Source organism: Thermobia domestica, chromosome 11 (genome assembly GCF_964235325.1).
Source record: "Thermobia domestica chromosome 11, izTheDome1.hap1.1, whole genome shotgun sequence".
NCBI classification, from domain to species: Eukaryota; Metazoa; Arthropoda; class Insecta; order Zygentoma; family Lepismatidae; genus Thermobia; species Thermobia domestica.
The window spans coordinates 259,889,327-259,913,670 of NC_137464.1; the positions used below are offsets into that span (position 1 = coordinate 259,889,327).

Sequence of the window (24,344 nt, forward strand, 5' to 3'; positions counted from 1 at the left end):
GTCCTTGTCAGTGTCCTTTTGTGCTGATCCTTTTCAGAGCTATATTTATATCTCTTATTGAGTATCCATTCTGGAGCATGATGGTGCGAAAGTGATTAAGTTCCTCTGTTAAACAATCCTTGTCGGAGATAGAGATTGCTCTATGTGCTAAGGTGTTGAGCTTTGTGATGGAAACTGTTGGCGTTCAGATATAAATCTGTGTGTGTTGGTTTCCTATATACCCTTATGCCCTAGGCTGCCGTCTGGTCTCCTAAATATCATGATGTTAAGAAATGGTAGACGTCCTTCTTGTTCAACTTCCATCGTGAATTTAATATTCGGATGCTGGTTGTTGAGATGCTGCAGGAATTCCTGTAAGGAGTTGCGTCCATGTGGCCAAATAGTGAAGGTGTCATCAACATATCTATAGAAATATGTGGGTGCAAGTAGAGTTTTCTTCAGTGCTTCATGCTCAAAAGTGTTCCGTATAAAAATTGGCTACTGCGGGTGAGAGTGGAGAACCCATGGCGACGCCGTGTTTGTTGTACTGACCACGATATAGAAAAAAGGTTGAAGTAAGGACATGTTGAAAGAGATCCAATATCTCAGGCCGGAAGCATTTCCCAAGAAGCAGTATTGTGTCCTTAATCGAAACTCTGGTAAACAATGATACCATGTCGAAGCTAACTATAAGATCATTGGATGAGATCTTCATCGTCTTGAGGTTTTTTTACAAACTGTTGAGTTCTTCACATGGTGTTCACTCTTGTCTACGTATGGTTGGAATAATGTTGTAAGATACTTGACCAAAGAATAGGTTGGGCTTCCTATTGCACTAACAATTGGTCTCAGGGGTATCCCTGCCTTATGTATTTTTGGTAAGTCATACAATCTCGAAGTTATGCTGCAGTATGGTCAGGGGCGGATCCAGGACCGACTTCTGGGGGGACTATGGGTTGTCATACTGCTACTTTTAAGGGCTCCGAACTTTGAGATGGGTTTTATTTATATATATAAAATAAGAAAGTTTCCTCTTCTGGGGGGGGGGGCGATCGCCCCCCCCCCCCGTGGATCCGCCCCTGAGTATGGTGTAAGTTGTTTGCGTGTATCTTCGTTCAGTCCCTACTTTTTTAGTAGTGGAGTTGTTGTTCTTTCTATCGCAGGTGTTGGATCTCGTGACAAGGTGGTATATGCTGTAACTGTGTAAAATTTAGATGTTGTATGCTAGAGTCATTAAAATATCTTTTCGCCACTAATTTAGTACCGGGTTTATGTACTTTACAATTTGTAATGTTGTTACCTTTTAATATTACTCTAAACATCTGCGTCTCATGATTTGAGAACTCACTGTTAAGGACTTGAGCATTACAGGTAAGACGATCAATATTGTGTAGAATTTGATCTATTGCACTATTTTTTTTTTTTTTAGAGAACCTGGTTAGCTCTGTGATTGCTGCAGTTAAATTATATGCTTGCATCAGAATCACCAGTTGGTAATTTATTTTAGGTTCTAAAAAATCGATATTTATGTCACCTAACCACAACCTGCTTACTCGTATTTATATAAAAGTCAAGGATAATTTCTAGATTTTTCAAGAAAATATTAATGTCACTGCCTGGAGTCCTATATACACACAAAATAATAAGCTTCATATCCGGTACTTCTACTACACATGATTCAAAATGCTTTTCGATATTTAGGTTGTTAAATTTAGTTACGACCTTATTCTCTAAACCTGTTTTATCATAAATACATGATACCACTCTATTATTAACAGATCTACTATAAGTAGCAATTAGGATAAAACCGAAAAGGTTAGTCACAATCAGCTTGCCTGGATTTAACCAGTGTTCAGTTAAACATGTTAAATTTACTTATGTGCTATGTCACTTATTAACACTTCCAATATATTTCTTTTATCAACTGTGAATCCTTGTACATTTTGATGGTATATCACTAACTCCCCCTGTTTTTTATTTACCAAAAAATCGTCTCTAAAGATATTTTTTTTAACACCTTGCCGACTTTCTAGTTTTCAAATTTAATTCATCATTTTGACTTGAACAATTTTTAATTTCATTCCCAACATTTGACGCTTGCTGATTTCCACAACACTCGCTTCAATCCTCGAGACCTTACCAGAAACAGTGACACTCTTGGGAGATTTTTGATCATTGTCACTAGTTTCTAAGCCGATGGGGTTTTCCGTGTCTGCTGAAGCTGTTTTTATTTCTTCCTCGAACTCTTTGCGTACTGCGTTTTTAACATTTAACACACTACGATCACTTCGAATTCTGTTTTGATTATCACTATCATGATTTTTATTGTTGCTTACCACAGAAATATTGTTGGTGTTCCCAAGAGTCATTTCACTTACATGATCCTCTTCAAAAGTATTCACACTAAAAGGTAATGCTATAAGAGATTTACTAGGTAGTGTTACTAGGAGGTTAGTTAGGTCGTTAGGGAGGAAGCTTTTACCTGTACCATGCCTTGTGTGATTGTGTCTTGGATATCTGCTAATGTTGAGAATCTTCATATTTCTAAATCGCTTGCAGATTTCAGAATTTTAGTGTTTGTTGCATGTACCTCACTGTTCACTGCGGAAGAGTTAATGAGATCGTGGCAGTGCAGTAACGTAGCAACTACTACATTTGTATGTGTAAGTATCGGTAAGGTGGTTTTTAGTGTGCTCACTAAGTTCCTCCCCTCATTTCTCGTAACATCATTTGACCCCCCCCCCTCCAATTATGATAATAGCGTCTTTATCATGCATGTGTTCCCCAGTTACAAGGGCTGGTTTTATTACATCACTGGCACTGACATCAGGCTTCACAATGCCAAATACATTTTTGATTTTAAGGGGGCGCGGTGGCTCAGTGGTAGAGCGTTCACCTCCGGTGCTTTGGGTCCCTGGTTCGATCCCAGCTCGCGCCATGTGGACTTTGTGGTGGACAAACACCGTGCTCGTGGGTTTTCTCGGGGTTCTCCCGTTTTCTCCCACTTCCTTCATTCACCATTTCCTTCATTTCTCATAATCACCCTCTCCTTTAGCCTAGCCGGCATAACCGTGGGACGTAAGATTTTTACATTTTTGATTTTGATTCTTTTTGCAATACCATGACCGTGGCTATCTATTATTAAAATATTGCTGTCGGTCCTGGTCTTAATTGCTGGTTTTTCCTGAAAAAGTTCAGTCACATTCTGTACGTTCACTTTCAGCTACTTGTTTGCCCGTTTCATTCGTTGCTAATGACAGATACCTGTTGAAGATTTGAATATCCTGTTTTTTAGGAAGTGGATTATTTTTTCTGTTCATAGGATTTCCCGTTACTTTTACATGAGACCACTTATTCCTATTAGAGTTAGTTCTACCAGTCTGACTATTTATATATGATGTTCCTTGCCCTGAAGATGTCCACGGCTGCTTTTGGGTCTGCTTTGATTTGTTGTTAGCGTAATTCGTGATGGTACACAGAAATCATTGGGTTTATTTGCTGTGTAATAGTTTACCGATCCACTGTTGTGCTTGACAATCTCTCTTCACGCACACTTCTTTCCAATTGCACTTTGAGCACCGGCGAGTGACTGCTTACCATTAATATCACTATTCTGTAGAGAGAACACGTCATTGTGAAGAACTTCAATAATTTTATGAAGATTTTCAACTTCAATTGTAAGGTGTTCATATTTCCTGCAACATGGAATCTACTACTAATATTAACAGTTAATTTGCCCTGGCAGATCTCGATGCTCATTTGTTTCATTGAAGCACTTCCACTTAACACTTGTTGTTTACCATTGAAACTTACTTCCTTATCCAAGTTGCTTATGCTGAGATTATTACTGATGGCTACATTGATAGTTTGTGGGTTTATTGACACATTAGGGTTAGAAGATTTACCATTGACTGTAGCACAATCGTTACAATGCATTTGTGTGTGTTTGTTTGTGTTTGTTTGTGTTTGTTTTTGTTTGTTACTGGTGTTACTCAGTTTCGTGTGTGCTGGAGAGAAGTGCTTGTGGAGATATGAAGAGGTGCAGTTCCTTAATGACACATATAGTGCAATACAGAATTAATGTTTTAAGTGTGACAGTAAAATCATAAAACTAAACTTTTCGAAAAAAAAATATTCTGTGTTAAATAATTATATAGGTTGCCAAGAGAACCGTTGGAAGAAGGGAAAAGGTAAGTTTCTTCTTTCATTACATGAACATCATCATATCAAAAAGTGTTCACTCCAAATGTCATTTTAGGCATTTGATGTAAAAGTATGCCCTTTCTGTATAATTAAAATGCTGCAGCATTATAAATAGGATTTTCCTCACTCAATAGCGCTACCTGGAAATTTTACGCATTGGACGTGAAAAAGTCGGGAAGTTTCGTATTTGGAGTTGCGCAGCAACCATGGTATCATGCAGTGATAAACTCCACCATGTATATGTATATATACGTATGTATGTATAAAAATTGAAAACTGATAAGAAACACAATGTTGCAAGTTATAAAGCAAAAATGAAATTACGTGATAAACAAATTGCGGACGGTTGTCACACAACTGGTTCCATTTCCAGGCAACTGACTTTTACAACATCGGAATATAAAAGTTGATCCCATGGTATTGTATTTTCTGAACCCCAGTGGTGAATATGTTGTAAACAAGTGTCACCTTTGGGTATCTGTGGCAATATATGATTCAAGGTCGCTGTGTGTTCTTTGTGTTTACCACTATAGGGAAACTTACTTTTTGGACACGCCTCGTACAGTCACGAACATTAATAAATGTAGGTTAGAGCCATAAGAAATAATGGCTTCATCCTCCATTTATTAATGTTCGTGACTGTACAAAATGCAATTTTGCAACAGGAAACAGTGTTTCCTCTTTCGCTACGCGGCAATATTCTACGTAACATTTATTTCCGTGATAGACTGCGAAACCTGGATCCTGGATCACACAGAAAGGAATCTTTCCTAAGACTGTTCTATCGGAAAGAGACGTGCTGTTAATGTAAACAAAATATTTTCATAAAGGCTCTTCATTTGTTTGTGAACCTTTAGTAATTACAAAACAAAAATAAAAGAAAACTTCAAAAGGGGTAATGAAATTTACATAAATAAAACACAAGACATTATAATCCAAGCATTTGTTTACTCACACAATTTTTATCTTTTTTTAAAAACTAATTTTACACATTGAAATGAGTATCAACGGTAGTGTTTTCGTACATTAAAAATTATTATTTCACTCCAAGAAAGAATATGTATAAACAATTAATTTCAATTTGTAACACGCAACTCTTATAATCAAAAGTGCCTTCGTGAGGAAAAACTGTCTAAAAAAAACAATTAATTTGATTTTTTTTTTATTTTAATAAATAACTTAAGAAAACTTTGATTGGAGGACATTTTGTGAGTTCAAACCAACCTTTGTCAATGTGCAAAAATAGTGCCAAACGTCCTAATCATCATTTTCTCTTCCAACACTTTTTACAATTACAGTGCTTGCAGTTTACGAACACAATTTATAGTTATTTTTGTTTGTAATTATAGAAAAATTAGAAAAAAAAAAAACTATTCCTTTCTTAATAAATCCTAATACTGAAAATTATATGAAACAAGCTGTAAAGATATACACAACGCTTATTACCTTATATTCTTCGTAATAATACTTATTGTATAACAAAGTTTGATATACAGGGTGTTACAGAAATAGGGCTCAATATTTTGGAACAGATTTTTCACATCAAAATAAGAAAAAAGTTCGTATAGACCTGTGCTCAAAAGTGAATAGTTTCGGAGTTATAAGGTGCCGAAAACGTAAAACAAGTGAACTTTAAAAGTTCATGACTCCTCTATTATGGGATTTGTTGTAGTCGGGTTAAAACATCACTGAGGAACTGGTATGTGAACTAACCAAATATACATGTTTATAAGACTGCTTCAGTATCTGTACTAATTTTTAGAGAGGTAGGTGGAGAGTGATCAAGTACTTTCAAATAACCTCTCTAAAACTGTTGTACAAGTACCAGACGTTCTAAAAGATGGATATTTGGATAGTTCACATACCAGTTCCTCAGTGATGTCTTGACCCGACTACGATAGGTCCCATAGTAATGGAGCTATGAACTTCTAAAGGTAACTTATTTCACCTTATTTTTCTAGCGCCCTATAACTCCGAAACTGTGCACTTTTGAACACAGGTCCATATAAACCATATGAACTTTTTTTTTTTCTTATTTTTATTTTGAGGAATCTGTTTCCAAAATATTGTGACACATGTAAAACCTTATATATATATATATATATATATATATATATATATATATATATATATATATATATATATATATATATATATATATATATATATATATATATATATATAACCTGTGAAGCAAATGATTTTCGTAAGAACATGCGAAAAATAATATTCTATTGTAAAACTTTTTTTTTTTTTTTGGTCTAATATCTGTAATATATTGTAGAATTTCCTTTTCAGTGTATTCAAGAATTCTGTAAAATTTTGAAAACGATTCTAACATTATTATTGAAAACTTATGCATATATCCAATTATATTTGAAGTATCAAAATACTGGATAGCCTGTGATAAATGTTTGTTTATTTGCTTTCATATTCGAAAGTTCAATAGCCTTACTTTACTTTTGCTTTATAAAAGAAAGGGTTTGTTTACGTACAAGTAAACATAGTGAATAATGTCTGTCGTGCTTATACAATGTTAATACTATTTTAATTCATTTTTTTCATATTGAGATAAGAAAACATGTAATATATCTTAAGATCTTTTTAAGCTGGCTTAAGTTTCCAGTTATCAGCAAGAAAAACGCAATTGTATTGCATTTATTCTTTAGTATTTGTTCCACTGAGCAATGTACACTCATGTCCACAATGATCGTCGCATATCTATAACTGTCTTCTTATAAGAATATAATTTTATAATGATTTTGCAGAGTACTTTTAATACTGATACTATGTATAATGTATATTTGTGGTAAATTTCATAGGAAAAGAATTATAAATACAAACATTAGAATGAGTAAAACAAAATGTTGCTAAATGGACAAGAGAGTTTTATTTTCGTTTTATTGTTCTTATTTACTGTTCTTTCGACATGAAATTTGCCACATACATGTCTTTGCCGATTCTACACATACTAACATTATAAGAAATACCGTGCGAATTCGTTATCAAATTATATTCCTACAGCAACATATTTATAGGCATGCGACAATAATTTTGGACATGAGTGTACATATGGAATGGTAGGATGTTATATGTAGTATTTTGGAATTAGATATCTATTGACATATGCTAAAAATAAATTTATTCTTTGGAACGTTGTTGCAGTAAATTCTTGAAATTTTGTCTTACATTTACATTTATGTCTCTTGAAATTTTGACCTTATGAGCTAAGGAAAATAGTCAATACATATAAGTGAAAGGCTAAATAAATTTGTTCTTATGTCCATAACCAAATTTATGAAGAAATGTATAAGGTTTCAATTTGTCTTCGTACTTAATTTACCATAGTATTAAAATGCTAAATTTGTATGTTTGTCGTCAAGAAAAGTTTATGTGTTTGTAGCACTCTTTCGACAATGATATCTCGGAAACAACAAGCTCTAGAAAGATGCCGTTTTCACTGATCGATTGCAAATTTTATGTAGATTGTTCAGTTCTAATTCAATATTTTTTTAAAAAATGGCCGTTATTTCTTTATTACATTTTTTAGGGATGCACTGGAAGTATTGAAATTTTAAAAAGTAAAGCACCATATCCTACGAGTTATACATTTCAACACCACATTGTTGTATGCAGGGGTTGTATATCTCTCAGGAGTTTGTTTCATGTTCAATGATAATGAAAAACGAAAGATAACCATTTCTCCAGTCTAAGATGAATGTTTATTGTTTGGAGTGCTTTTCCCAATAAACACCATATATCACTGACATTACAGTTAATCGTGTGTGTAATGTATTTGTTTATTACATACTGCATACAAGAAGAAAGAAAACACTGATCATACATGAATTAGAAACTTCAACCGGAAGTAGGCTCAAGTTTTGCAAACGGTGCGAGATGTTGAAAAAAATAATGGAAGATTTTTTTTTTTTTTAATCAAGACGTCCTTCACTTGTGTTTGTAAAGGGACATGTACAGATGTGAGGAATGACAAGGAGATTCATGCTCACGTGTGAATGATGCGCTGTGTAGAGAGCGCAGGTTAACTGGTTCTATCTTAAAATACATCGATTTGGTTCCGAATAAAAAGGATATTTAATCTTAGAACGATCTAGGATTCTAAAGCTTAATGTAATAAAACACATGAATCAAGAGATTAAAGTATTAAGCGTTGTAAATATCTTTACAGATTAAAGAAATAGAATTCGATGAAAGTACATTTATTTTTTTAAGATATTTTTAAAAAGGCACAGTGTAATAAATGTCAGTTACAATAAAAGAAAGTCTTTAGCAGTACATAATTAATCTAAAGCCTTTCTGTTTCAAGTGTGCCCCCTGCTGGCACTGCTGTACACGTGTGTTTCCTCGTAGCTCCCTCGAAAGAGGAGGAACAAGTTACTTTGGTTGAGGTTCTTCAATAGTTGGATATGGAGAGGGTTGCCACATTGAAATATTCCGAATTATTTCACGGTCAAGACCAAACGACTGAATGACAAATTGCCAACACACCCGAGGTCATTCACTCTTTCCCCAAAGCAAAGGGAAGATTTCCTCCGTAAGAGAGCGGCGAGGGTGGGGCTGAAATATGTTTCACATATTTTCCGAGGGCACACTTGAAATAGAAAGATTCTAGTATATTACCTAGTGTATTGTAAAATTAAAAAAAAAAAAAAAAAACGAACAAGCAAAATGCTACTGAGTATGACATAACTGAAGAGTAGTGAGAACCATCAGATTTTAAAACTTAACAAATTCGTTGTTATAAATATTATTTCGTTGGTAATTTTTTTTTTGTTTTTAGCTAAAAGAAACTGAAGAATATTCTTCAAAACATTTAAATAATGTGATACATATTTTACATATATATATTATCTCTTATACCTCATCTAACAATATTTCATTGCTACAATTATAGAAACTATTATTAAGACAGGTTAATTACCTTTATTTGGAAGATATAATTATTTTGTTCAATAGTTTCAAGTATATGCACTTGGGGGATTGTAGTACGTATATGTATTAATTTAACTGTAATGAATATGTGATACAATGTACACATTTGTCAAGACTAAACCGAGCTGATATGTTGTTCATATGATTCGTTTTCTCCATATAATTATTTTCATATAAAATTATTAAACAAATAAATTTTTATTTTAGTCAAAGTTTCGTGTAGTTTAACTTATTTTGTTGTTTAGATGCGAATACGATTTTGTAAGGTGTTAAATTTTATTTGCCCCCCCCTTTTTTTGGCAAATTTTTTTGATACTTCAAAATGATATAATTATTTTTTTTTTCTCAGGGATTTATTTAAAAAGGAAAGAAGTAATATTTGAATTATTACGTAATAAGGTGTGTTAAAAATCCAGTATAGGGTTGCCAACAATCCAGTATTTTACCGGACAGTTCGGTTTTTAACTCCCTTGTTGGGTATCCGGTAAGACCTCAAAACCGGACGTTAAATGTCCGGTAATTTTTCCTCTCACTAATCCTGTTCTCTGTTCTATTCAGATATATATATATATATATATATATATATATATATATATATATATATATATATATATATATATATATATTTTAATTCCGTCGAAAGTAAATTTACTGTAGTTGATATTGAATTTTAAAATGAACCGCACTTCACAACTGGCTAATCACGGCCATAGCGCAATTCCATGTCACAATGAATTTGTTGTTCCGTCGCAGTGATGTTTTATTGATGGTAGACTACAAAAATTGCATAATCTGATTCAACGAAAATTGGAATAAGAAAGTTTAAAAAATGCTTCGAAACTAACTAACGTTATTAAATTAGAACCCCGAATCGCTCAATTTTATGTAAAGTAACCACTTCCAGGTTATTCACATTTTTTACAAGCGATGATGTCACAGTCTTAAGAGTATACATATTCCAGGAGGGTGTCCGGTATTTTCATTTTCTGAAGCTGGCAACCCTAAATCGAAAAACTACTTTTTTTTTTTAACTGATAATCAATAGATTAGAGTTCAAAAAATACATAATTCAAATTTTAATTCTTAGTAACAGAGTTTAAAACCATATTACACAAAAACTTTTGTGTTGTTACCTAAACTTAACGAAGTTTAAAGGCATAATGTGTCTGCTTTGGAAGTGACGTCATATGTCAACAAAATGCAAAAGTACGAACTTCTATGTAGAACTATAATTTTTTTTTCTGTAAGTGTTTAATTTTACTATGCGATTAAAATATGGGGTACGGCAATTAAAAGTGCCTAGTAAACGTTAAAAAATGTTCAATATTAATGCCCGGATCCTGTACAAAGATACGTAGTAATAGACATATACATATATTAAAAAAAAAAAAAAAAAACTTGTATCAAGATACTTTCGTTTACGTACTTAAAGCTATTAAGCCAGTAAAGTGCAAGGATAAATAATGCTAAAGCTCTTCTGAATTTATTATTATTTACTCTTGCACTTCAATTTGCATAAGAACATATAAAATATATATCTTTGTACGTTAAATAACACTTCTGTATGGTTTCATAACGCTAATTTTTTTTATCGTTACAATGGTTAATTTATAACTAGAGACCTGATGTCTAGGCATTAAAAACCTGGAAAATAGGCACCTAAAATTAAAAAAAAAAATAGGCACTAATATAATTGCAAATAATGAAAGATAAATATTCAATACAATTAAAAAATAAATTCAAATCATAGCCAGTGTTCAAAGAATGTCGAAACATACCTGTTTGTTAATATCTTCTTTTACTGTATATAGAAAAACGAAGCTTGACATGTATTTCATGTATCTTTGGTAAATACATTCCATACAGCACTTATCACTACAGGTAAGTCAAAATTTTATACACTTTATCAGTACACACAGCAGTCCAAAATTTTACAGCACTTTATCAGTACACATAGCAGGCCAAAGTTTTACGGCATCTTATCATCACAAACAGAACTTATATTTCTCGGAAGAGGCAGAATCCTTCCTTGAAATACTAAATTATATATTTTTCCCAATAAAGTCTTCTTTTTGGGAAGAACAGGGAACATTAGGCATTAAAGCAATTATTTAGGCAGAAAGGGGCTAATTAGGCAAAATAAAATTGGCCTAAATTGAAACTATAATCCCCCATATAAACTTTAAAAAGATATTTTTGATCATATCTTTAATAATTAAAGAATAGGTATTTTGCCTAATATCCCGTCTCTACTGTACTTATAACTAATTAAAGCAGATCACAAGTACATAGAATTTATTTCAACTTTAGAAAGAATTTTGTGTATTTCAAACATAAGTGTTAAATTTCTATAAATTTCTATTTAAATTCTTTCGTATTTGTAACAAATGATTAGCTGAAAACTAAATCCTTACATTCATGGTTTTACATTAGTATTTTCGACATTCATTTGTTAGATAACTAGCTCAGTTTAGTCTTAAGTTAAATTAAGGTAAGGAATAAATATTCTGTGTACATATATCCTTTTAAAGTCCGATATTTTAGGAAGAATTTGATTTCCTGCTTCAACGCAGGTAATTCAATAATGTATAATTTATTTTTTTTTATTATTTTTTATGAGACCATAAATGTGTATACATATATAAATGGCCTTAGAACCTCAGTTAACTGGACGGAAATAAATGTTCCCTTTAAACCCTTATATTGTACAATGCATTACTTTGCATTGACATCCACACAATAAAAAAAAAAGTAAATGGAACACACACACGCAGGCGCAATGTGCTGTTGGGTCTGTGTTGGTAACACACACACATAAAATGTGCTCACTGAAAAACTTGGCTTGTAATTTTATTAAAATGTGACAGACCCAGAACACACAGTTACACACGGTGCCACACGAAGTGTTCAGTACCTTAATTTATACCAGTCTCTCAACCCTTTTCAATTATTTTTCTCTGTAATTACAAGAATCTCCTTTTCGTTTACATTAATAATATGAATTCAGTGGTACACTACGTATTTTGAGTTAGTTTTGCATGAAAATATAAGTTGAAATGACGTATTAATATTATTCGTGTCACTTTGTAGTTATTGTGTCAAATACAATTAAAACAAATTCTAGATTCCTTGTTCATTCTCGTAATTTCAGAACGGCAATTTTATAGTATCTTTCAAACTGTTCAAAGAAATGAGTTTTACTCGATTTATTTAAGGTTCTAAAATTGTTCTCTTGTTTACTTCAAACATTTTTAAGTTTCCGAACTAATTAAGAGAAAAATATGTTTTTGAAGTGTATACGTTTTGTTTCACAACATAATTTTCAAATGAAAGAGTTCAAATGTCTTTTGTAGAGTAAGTCTGCAAGATATTAATTCCATTCAGTTCTATCCATTGTAATAAGCAATTTTATTATTTTTTTAACGTTACACAGCAAAAAATGAGGCGTTAAAATTACACAAAATGACTACCACTTTAGCGTGTTACTTGTGTGTTAATTTAACACCAAGGATATTGCCTAATTTTATTATTTGCTATGAACAAAGCTTTACGAAGTATATTTGGCATTTATGTCAAGTAATGAATAGCGTGCTATGTTTTCTATAATTTATCACAAAAATAGTTTTGTAAGCCTAGCAGTTCTGCCATCTGTTTTTCTTATGTTCTAGCACATAAGAACAACAGATACGAACAGTACATGGCAGCACTGTTATTCGTGTAACTGTTGTCAAACCATTCAAAGGCTTACAAAACTATTTTCGTGACAGATTATAGCAAACATAGTACGTTATTCGTTACTTGGTATAAATTAACACACAAGTGACACGCTAAAGTGGCAATCATTTTGTGTTATTTTAACACCTCATTTTTGGCTGTGTAAAATTTCTAAGGAGCAAAAGTTTGAAAAAGTTTTCATTCAAAAATGAATTCCTAAACTGTCTTTAGTACAAAACAAAAGCTGAACCAAATTGATAAGACACAAATAATAAAGGAAATGAACTCAAATTTGCAAAAATTGTCGTTCTGAAGTTATGAGAGAGAAAAAGTTAGAATGCTCTTAATTTTATTTTTAGACATACATGTTAATAAGTCTAAGTTGATACATCTTATATATGAAAAAAAAATGATACAAATAAATTTTCAGATCAAAATTTTACATTTCTAGAAGACTTCATTTTTAAGTTTAAGTTGTAAGTAATATACATATACTATTTGCTTCATGTTTTTTTATAAGCTATTTGGCTATATACACCGTGTTTCAAAAAGAATGACCTGATTTGGACGGTAATAATTACGGAACATGGGGCGTGTTGGCAAGGAAATGAGTTTTGTTTGAATGGACGTAGACTGGAGTTTTAGAAAATCGCCGTTAGATATTAGTCAATTTGTCTTCTCAGTTTGCAGTCAGTGAGAGGTAAGGTGGCGTCCACTCAACCTAAGGCATTTTGTGTGCTACAGTTTGCAAAGACTGAGTCAGTGATTTCGGTCCAATGTGCTTTTCGTCGGCGTTTTGGCATTGATCCGCCTCCACCTAAAAACATTCGTCCTTAGTATCGACAATATGAAAAGACAGGATGCTTGTGCAAAGGTAAGAGTGCAGGTCGGCCTTGCACTGTGTTAAGTTTATAACGAATTTAGCTATCGTCTAAATGTTGTTCGTGCCGCTGCCGATGGACACATAGAACATTTGTAATAGCATAGTTAAAACTTGAAGATTTTGTGAGCATTTTGCAATTTATCCCATTCCTGTAGTATGTTTTTGTCAATACATATGGACTTTTAAAACCAGGTCAATATTTTTGAAACACCCTGTACTATGAAAAATTAACTAGTACTTTTCAACAATTTTTTTTTTAAATTATTTTTGCACCATATCATTTCCCTTCTTATATTCAAATATATATATTATTCGCTAATTTTTTCTTTTCTTTATGTAGTCACAAATAAGCTGTGACTTTACGCATTTACGTTATTACTTTTATCTTATGTAATATCGGTTGAATACTGAACATAATTATTTCGTAAATATATATATACATTTCCTTAGTAATCTTCCCTATAAAGGTTAAAATCTTTGGACAAACATTACCAATAATAATGTTACATAATTAGAGAAAATCTTTCAAAATTATTTGAGCCACTTTCGACACAATCAGAACGAATAAGCTCATAGGTTGATAAAAGTCACTGGACGGATTTATAGTGAGCATTCTTCGTATAAATAACATTGAAGCAATTAAAAATACTTTCCTTTTGTTATTATTGAATAAAGTAATGGTATTGACCACTCAAACTTCAAAACAGAAATATCATCATCGCTATATTTTAAGTAATATTAAAACAGTTATAATAGGTAACTATATAAGATTTTTACGTATTTTCACAGAAATTATTTCAAGTAGAAACTAATACAATCAACATTTGACATCAGAAACGAACGTACTTTGGTAATTCAGAACGATTTGTCGTTTTGGTTTTATATATTTTTATATACATATTTTACGCCTATCTCTTGAATTGTTTTATAAAATAATTGTACAGATTTTCAGAGTGAACAGAAGAAGTAGTTTGTAATGTTTGTAAACGTACTCTTTTTATTTACTGCGTCCAATATTTAAGGTACTACTAACAATACTATACTGTTTCAGTGCATCCTCACACCTTTTTCAGCAATCTGTACAATTCCCATGGACTTCGTATATATGGTGGACATTATAAAATAAAATGTTTACAGAAAAGAAATACTAATTTCTGAGAAATTCATAATCATTACTATGTACACAAAATAGTACAGAATAAAATTTAAAGATGTGAGGCAAGATCCATGTGAGCTGCTCTGACCTGCAGAAAAAGATGTCCGAGAACGCTGAAACATTACAGTTAGTAGTATCATAAATAGTAGACGCAGTACATAAAAGAGTACGTATACAAATTCGTATAAACATGCGTCAATTCATCGTAAATAATTAAAATTGTCCGTCGCAATTTAATTCAGAGGGTACCAAAAAGAACTTTACAATTTTGAAAACTAATATTAATTTATTCGTTTATCTTACAGACATGGTTTTGGTGTCATTTTGTAGAAAAATACATCAAGTTTTGACTTACGTAGTACACTAGTTCGGAAAGAAGCCACCGCAAGCGCTAGCGGCAGTTGGAGCAAAGATGGCTGTCTTATTGGTCCCGAGCATGCTAGCTGTGTGGTTTGGTTTGAAGAACCCAAGTCTGCGACAACTGTGCAACGTTATTTTCGTACAGAGTATGGTAAAGATCCTCCCAGTAGGCCTACTATTTATCAGTGGCATAAATGATTTATTAAAACTGGGTGTTCGGTAAGAAGCAATAAATCTTCAGGTCGTCCTTGTACGTCAGAAGACGTTGTAGAGCAAGTGAGTCAAAGTTTTCTGTACCGCATCACCAATGGGAGACATATTGAACCTTTTTAGATATAAGGTAAAAAAAACTATGTTTTTTGCTACAAAATGGCACCAAAATCATGTCTCTAAACTAAATAAATAAATCAATATGATTTTTAAAAGTTGCGAAATTCTTTTTGATACATCCTGTATATATATGCCAGTTTCTGCTGTCATTACAAACACATTTTTTCGTTTGTAAAAAGGTAATAAATAAATAAATAAAATACATTTATTTTGTATGATTTGTGTTATCAAAACTCAGAATAAGTCTGTTGTTAGCTGTTATACTGTGTATAGCATGGATATATTAGTGCATTTTATTAAGTCTGTATCGTAGGTACAAATTTTATATTTTAAAACGAGTTATAAACGAATTACGTTTCCATTCTGGGGAAAGTATATTATATCGATATATATATATGTGTGTGTGTGTATATATATTAATTACGGAATTTGGTATTCCTTATTAATAATTACACGCGACTTTTTATAAGGATATTAAGCTAGAAGAAGGAAGACCCATAATTTAAATATTATCATGTTATGTTATGAAAAATTACTTTCACCTCTGTCTTGTTGTGATCAATCACACAAGAAGGTTATTATTATTATTATAATCTCGCATGGAACAACAAATTCATAAGCTTTGTAATTGTTCATGCCAAGTTGATAGTAAAATATATGTTTTATATTATAATTTTCAAGAAGAGTGCAAAATAGCATAGTACTAACTGTAATATTTTAATGGTAAAAATAGGCTGCATGTTTTTGTTACCAGATTAGAACATAATTTATGTACAATTTCAGTCTTGCACTACTTATGAACATAATAGTAAATACGTAGAGTATCTAATTCGGCTAAAATTGATTAATTCATTACATATTTTCCATCTGTCTTGGCTAATCAATAAATATTGCAAATTTCTGAAGCAGTGAAAGTAGTTATGAGTCTTTTGTCAACGCTATATTGCCGTAATAATGCATCTTTAATTTAGAAAAAAAAAAATGAGAGGAAGACAATATTTTATACGGTTTAAAAGTGCTTTACTTATTAAGGTTGAGGCACAGAAATACCAGTTTCATATCTCATTGCGCTATCGTTAAAATTAAAGCAAGAAATGTTGGTAAAAATCGAAATATCAACACTGTGGTAAAATTAAATATAAGAATTCATAATCACAAATGATAAGAGCATGACATGAAAATGCATTTATACAGGGTGTTTCAAAATAACTCCGACAACGTTTGGGAAGTGATTCCTGACACCAAGACAACACAAAAAGTATAGACCAACCTAAGTACAGTGCACAAATGCTTCCTTTCGGAGTTATAGGCTGCCGAAAACATGAAAAAAAATGAACTTTAAAAGATCCATAGCTTCAATACTATGAGACCTACCGTAGTCAGGTCAAGAATTTACTTAGGAACTAATATGTGCGCTATCCAAAAATACATGTTTCAGAATACTAACGTACTTGCGCAACAATTTTTATAGATGGAGTTTGGCTACGGTAATATAATTTGAAGTATTCACTAACTACCTCTATAAAAATTGTTGTGGACATACCGCACGATTGTGAAACTTGTATATTTGAATAGGCCACATACTAGTTCCTAAGTGAAGTCTTGACCCGACTACGGTAAGTCCCATAGTTTTGGAGCTATGGATCTTTTAAGTTCATTTTTTCATGTTTTCGGTAGCCTATAACTCCGAAAGGAAGCATTTGTGCACCCAGATTGGCCTATACTTTTTGCCTTATCTTGATGTCAGGAATCACCTCCCAAACGTGGTCGGTGTTGTTTTCAAACACCCTGTATATATATTCAAGCTCAGAAAAATCTTTTTGTGCTCTTTTTATCATGAATAAAAATTTCAATAGCTTCAAAACTAAATATTTATAATGCAAAACATCTGGTTATTTTGAAGAGGACGGATTTCATACACAGTACAAATGTTTAATGTACTGTGAATTTCATATATTTCTACTTATAAATGCCTTTCGTGTTTCTAATATATATATATACGGTACGAATTGTTAAAGTTTATATTAAATATTTGCTGTGGAACATCCATAATCTAAAAGAACTTTTTTTCACTAATTATTTGTTTTTTTTTTTTTTTAGACTAGAAGTTCTATTACTGAATTAGCACACTGAAGCTAAATTCAATTTTTATTGTTGTTGCTACCATTAGGAATACTGATAATGGAAGTTTATAGAAATAATGATTGTATGATGTTTAGAAACTATTTAGAGCTTGTACAAATTTATATTTTTAGCTAATAGATTACTAGAACGTACAACTTTCTTTCCACAGAATAAAGTATTACTCTTCATATGTATTCAGAACTTTAAACGAACGCAAAAAAAAAAAATTGACTAGAATTAAATTGTTTGGTACAGAAATGAAAACAATAAATTTCTGCTTCATATAGCAGACACTTATTTCTGATCATAATGCTAATATAACGAATTATATTAAATTTCTAATAAAAGATGAAGAAATCTACTGTATAGTACTTCTAACTCAACTTCTGCTATAGTTTACAATTTCCTTGAATATAAAATATGCTTTCGGTTCTAGTGTAGTACAGGTACGTATGGTTCTACTAGCTACAATATTATATATAATGTATATAGCGCAATGACAAGTGTCCACGATATATGAATTTTTATAATTTCATTACGGAAGAATCTTAATCAAAATGGGCTGCAATTTCCACAATTTCATAATCTCCTTCGCTGCCCTATAAAATCATGTTAAGATTATTACTACAGAAAGAAAGGACTGCAATAATAGCCTTCCAGGTTAAGGAACATTGTTGTGTTATCGTTTTGTCGAGTTTTGAGCATTCATCTACGTAAATCGCACTCTGAAATAATCTATGAGCTATACACACATACACACCCGGTACACAAAATAAAAATAATGTGCAGAAACCCCCACACATGTGAACGTACTATTAATATATTTTTTTTCCTTTTGGAAAATCTCTTCTCAGAGCGTGTAAAAATCGACCAAAGTCTCAGTATCAAGAAGATACGGATCAAGTAGCATCCCATCCCAGTTGTTAAGCAGTCCTTCTAGTTCCTGATCAGGATTACAATTAGTGCTGCTACACTCTGATTGGCTAAGGTCTTCTACCTTCAAAGATAACGGACTTAATTGAACGTGTCCGCCGTCCAATGAGCATCCGGGGCATGGTGCGAGCAACTCTTCTTGCAGGAAGAAAGGAGTATTACAACTGTTATTATTATTGTTGTTGTTATTATTATTACTATTACTGTCATTATTTGTAGGCTGCAAAATGTTCGTGTTATCGGTAGACCCTGGACCAGGACTTGGCGTAGCAGTAGGGGTAGGCAAGGGCGCTGCGAGTGCTGGCAACATTTGCTGCGGAAGTACAGAAATGATTTGTAATGGCGGTGGATTATTCGTTTCGGGTTGCTGAAGCTGTGGCATCGATTGTTGTATGATATTTCGTTTCCTGGAGCGATTGCGACGATTTCTCGATGAGTTATTGTTTTTAGCTGAAGTGTTTGGCGTCAATCTTCTGCGCTTAAACATTCCGTCCTCCAGGCGTTCAGCGTATATGGGATCCAGCCTCCAAAAGCCTCCTTTTCCTGGTTCGTCTTTCGATCGGGGAACTTTGATAAAACATTTATTAAGGGATAGATTATGTCGAATCGAATTCTGCAAAGAAAATAAAATGTTTTAATAACTGAACATGTTTTGGTGTATTAACTGTATAGTTTTGTTAAATTACACAATAATTGTTTATTTTTTAATTTAATTTAATTTTATTTATTTACTTTTTTATTTTTTGAACAAATGATATTAAATTTCTAGTTTTACAACGCACAATTATGGAAGGAAATGGAAGAATTCACGAATACAACGCTGGCCAGCACAAACTTGCGTGGCCGGGAATTGAATAAGGGACATCTCGCACCAGAGATGTACGTTGTATCACTAAGCCACCGTGGCCTCGTAATAGATTTTAGGAGTTCAATTGATAGCATGAATAAGAGTATATGGGCAATAGTTCTCTACTTTAACAAAATCTTTAGGAGTTCAATTGATAACATGAATAAGAGTATATGGGCAATAGTTCTCTACTTTAACAAAATCTTTAGGAGTTCAATTGATAACATGAATAAGAGTATATGGGCAATAGTTCTCTACGTTACCAAAATCTTTAGGAGTTCAATTGATAACATGAATAAGAGTATATGGGCAATAGTTCTCTACTTTAACAAAATCTTTAGGAGTTCAATTGATAACATGAATAAGAGTATATGGGCAATAGTTCTCTACGTTACCAAAATCTTTAGGAGTTCAATTGATAACATGAATAAGAGTATATGGGCAATAGTTCTCTACTTTAACAAAATCTTTAGGAGTTCAATTGATAACATGAATAAGAGTATATGGGCAATAGTTCTCTACGTTACCAAAATCTTTAGGAGTTCAATTGATAACATGAATAAGAGTATATGGGCAATAGTTCTCTACGTTACCAAAATCTTTAGGAGTTCAATTGATAACATGAATAAGAGTATATAGGCAATAGTCCTCTACGTTACCAAAATCTTTAGGAGTTCAATTGATAACATGAATAAGAGTATATAAGCAATAGTTCTCTACGTTACCAAAATCTTTAGGAGTTCAATTGATAACATGAATAAGAGTATATAGGCAATAGTCCTCTACGTTACCAAAATCTTTAGGAGTTCAATTGATAACATGAATAAGAGTATATGGGCAATAGTTCTCTACGTTACCAAAATCTTTAGGAGTTCAATTGATAACATGAATAAGAGTATATGGGCAATAGTTCTCTACGTTACCAAAATCTTTAGGAGTTCAATTGATAACATGAATAAGAGTATATGGGCAATAGTTCTCTACGTTACCAAAATCTTTAGGAGTTCAATTGATAACATGAATAAGAGTATATGGGCAATAGTTCTCTACGTTACCAAAATCTTTAGGAGTTTAATTGATAACATGAATAAGAGTATATAGGCAATAGTCCTCTACGTTACCAAAATCTTTAGGAGTTCAATTGATAACATGAATAAGAGTATATGGGCAATAGTTCTCTACGTTACCAAAATCTTTAGGAGTTCAATTGATAACATGAATAAGAGCATATGGGCAATAGTCCTCTACGTTACCAAAATCTTTAGGAGTTCAATTGATAACATGAATAAGAGTATATGGGCAATAGTTCTCTACGTTACCAAAATCTTTAGGAGTTCAATTGATAACATGAATAAGAGTATATAAGCAATAGTTCTCTACGTTACCAAAATCTTTAGGGGTTCAATTGATAACATGAATAAGAGTATATAAGCAATAGTTCTCTACGTTACCAAAATCTTTAGGAGTTCAATTGATAACATGAATAAGAGCATATGGGCAATAGTTCTCTACGTTACCAAAATCTTTAGGAGTTCAATTGATAACATGAATAAGAGTATATGGGCAATAGTTCTCTACTTTAACAAAATCTTTAGGAGTTCAATTGATAACATGAATAAGAGTATATGGGCAATAGTTCTCTACGTTACCAAAATCTTTAGGAGTTCAATTGATAACATAAATAAGAGTATATAGGCAATAGTTCTCTACGTTACCAAAATCTTTAGGAGTTCAATTGATAACATGGATAAGAGTATATGGGCAATAGTTCTCTATATTACCAAGATCTTTAGGAGTACAATTGATAACATGAATAAGAGTATATGGGCTAGGGGTTCAATTGATAACATGAATAAGAGTATATAGGCAATAGTTCTCTACGTTACCAAAATCTTTAGGAGTTCAATTGATAACATGAATAAGAGTATATATGCAATAGTTCTCTACGTTACCAAAATCGTTAGGAGTTCAATTGATAACATAAATAAGAGTATATAGGCAATAGTTCTCTACGTTACCAAAATCTTAGGAGTTCAATTGATAACACGAATAAGAGTATATGGGCAATAGTTCTCTACGTTACCAAAATCCTAATTTACTATCTGTTAATATATACCGCTTCATGGTTAAGTGATTGTGTGCCACATGTGTGCCACTAGCGCAAGTGGTCCTGGATTTTATCCTGGTAGTGGTTCGGATTCCATTTCAATATTTCTTTGGTTTGGTTGGTCATGGTAGTCTCTAAGGCGAGTTCTTGTCTTAGATGATAACTAGCCTAGTTGCGACGCTGTTGGTGTTTAAGAAACTGCAAAATGTTGTTGCATATTCTGTTACAAGAAAATGCTAGAGGTGGTTATATTATGTGTTAGAGAAACTGCAATAAGTTGTTGCATTATGTGTTGGGAAAACTGAGAGATCGCTGGCAAACCTCTTCATAGGTAATATATCCGACAAGCAACAAACACAGTGTTGCCCAACGTATTGACCAAGGATCTTATAAAATAGAGGATCTGCCCTTACAACAAAATCTTGAAGCCATACGTCACAGTTTCGCCACCCCTACTCTGCCCACTCCGCTCAATAAGATTGCAATATTTTGAACCATAACAGAAACAAAGTAGCCAATCAGACGATGGTGGAAACGAGAGTAGCCAATCAGACGTGCCGATGCTCGGTTGTTTTTTGGATTCATTAATTTAATAGGATAAAGATACATATCGGCAGATCCTCTATTTTATAACATCCTTGGTATTGACTCATAGTGACCCTTAAGAGTCCTTATCACTGCGAAATTAAAATACCGCCAATTTTACAGTAATTATGTGATATCTTCAAATAAATAAAAGATAATCTAAAAGTGGAACAAAACCTCCCTAGACAATGTTATTTTGCATGAGGTACCGTTATCACAAGTCACCTAGTAGCTTTCCGTTTGTAGTTATTTCGAAACGCGAAAATAAATTCCGATTTTCTAAATGGCTGGAAATCGAAAGCAGATAAGTAAGTCATGATTACGGTATTTCACGTAAAGTAATATTGTGTAGGGAGGTCTTGTTCCACTTTTCGATTATCTTTTATGTATTTGAAGATACCACATAATTACTGTAAATTTAGCGGTATTTTAATTTCGCAGTGATGGGGCCTCTTAAATTCAATATTAGTAGAATCAAAGCTAATGACCCATAGCAAATGGAAAATTGTAAAATATAAATAAATAAATAAATAAAAAAGAAAGAGCTCTTTTAACCTATTTTAGAATAATTGTGATATTTCTTGTACTTTTATTAATCAGTACTCTGTATCGAATATCTTTGACCATAATTCCTAATTAATAATTAACAGCTTTTGGTCATTCATCAACCGCGGAAAAAACAAAACAAAAGAAAGTGAAGTGCGATAACTTGTCGTGGTAGTTTTCAAACACATCCGTTTTGTGCCTGACAAGTAATAGCTGTTTGTTGGCTACTATATATGGTAAAGAAAAGTTCTTCGAACCGCATTGCGTGATGCAGGTTGTAAAATCAACAATTGTCACGAACAGTGTAGCGCTTTTTTGTTACATTTTTAAAGAAAAAGAACTTTTCTCCGTTTTACAAGCCAAATGTTATCACCTTCTATAAAATGAACCAAAAATGTACTATTATTATTATTATTATTATTATTACTAATATATATACAGGATGTTGAACTATGCCGGTTGTAAGAGGTAATTCCCCACATCAAAATAAGAGAGAAAAAAATCATATGGACCTATGGCGAAAAGTTCATAGTTTCAGAGCTAGGGCTGTCCAAAATCACCAAAATGCTAAGTTTCAATAGGCCCTATTTCGAATTCCAGAAACTGTGGATGATGGTTCTTATCAGCGTAAAGGAAGCCACGCATATGTATACAATCCAAAAGTGCATATTTCATCAATTGTCAATAGTTGTAGAGGGTATTCCCTACAGGGCGTAATTCTCAGATATGCTCTCAATAGAGTTTTCAGATATACCCTGATTTCAAGGAGGGCCCAAAGTAGGCAGGACGTAAGTTTTGACAACAATGGACATCCAATGCTTCGAAGGGAAGATGGAAGTGTTAGGAATTTGCAGTTCCATGTTTTTTTGTGTTCAGAATAACGTTTGATGATATGTTTCGTTGCGGTATATTTCACGTTTTCTTCATTTATAAGCGTGAAAGAAAACATCGCAGCATGCGTTTTCTCGAGTACGAGAGAGCGTGCTGCTGACAATCCTTAACACTTCCGACATTGCGCCAAAAGAATTCCGTGTTCACTGCTATCAAGACTTATCATTTGCCTACTTTGGACCAATCATAAAGTCAGAGTATATCTCAAAATTCGGTTTGTAGCATGTCTGGGAATTTCACCCTGCACGGAATACTCTGTATACCCTCTGAACATTAATGAAATATGCATTTTTGTATTGCGTATGCGTGCCTTCTTTTACGCTGATAAAGACCACCATCCACAGTCTCAAGAATTCAACATAGGGCCTCTTGAAATTTGGCTTTTTCGCGATTTTGGACAGCCCTAGCTCTGAAACTATGCACTTTTCGCCATAGGTGCATATGAACATTTTCTCTTATTTGATGTGAGGAATCAGCTCTTACAGTTTGTCCGTATAGTTCATTAACACCCTGTATATATATACAAGGTGTTTCAAAACAACACCGACAATGTCTGGGAGGTGATTCCTGACACCGAAATAAGACAAAAAGTATAGACCATCCTGGGTGCACAAATGCTTCCTTTTGAAGTTATAGGCTGCCGAAAACATGAAAAAATGAACTTTAAATGTCAATAGCTCCAAAACTATGGGACCAACTGTAGGCGGGTCAAGACTTCACTTAAGAACTAGTA

The 24,344-nt window shown here is 32.8% G+C and overlaps 2 protein-coding genes across 4 annotated transcripts in view; one reads left to right on the forward strand and one right to left on the reverse strand.

Annotated features, from left to right (window-relative positions):
- Positions 1-24,344, forward strand: part of LOC145664984 (glucose dehydrogenase [FAD, quinone]-like) — a 146,268-nt gene that overhangs the window by 96,005 nt on the left and 25,919 nt on the right. Inside the window, exon 11 of one of the 3 annotated variants that reach the window (XM_081732158.1) lies at positions 15,194-18,531. The exons of 1 other annotated variant lie outside the window; for it this stretch is intronic. In XM_081732158.1, the coding sequence (XP_081588284.1) occupies positions 15,194-15,218 (25 nt within the window). In that variant the 3' untranslated portion in view covers positions 15,219-18,531. Of the gene's footprint in view, positions 1-7,732; positions 9,699-15,193; positions 18,532-24,344 lie in introns of those variants that run through there. One more of the 3 variants, XM_081732157.1, reaches the window with a different exon arrangement.
- The window catches only part of LOC145664453 (uncharacterized), a 50,039-nt gene continuing 44,247 nt past the window's right edge, over positions 18,553-24,344 (reverse strand). The window contains exon 3 of the mRNA XM_081731139.1: positions 18,553-19,248. Within this exon, the coding sequence (XP_081587265.1) occupies positions 18,553-19,248 (696 nt within the window). The remainder of the gene's footprint in view (positions 19,249-24,344) is intronic.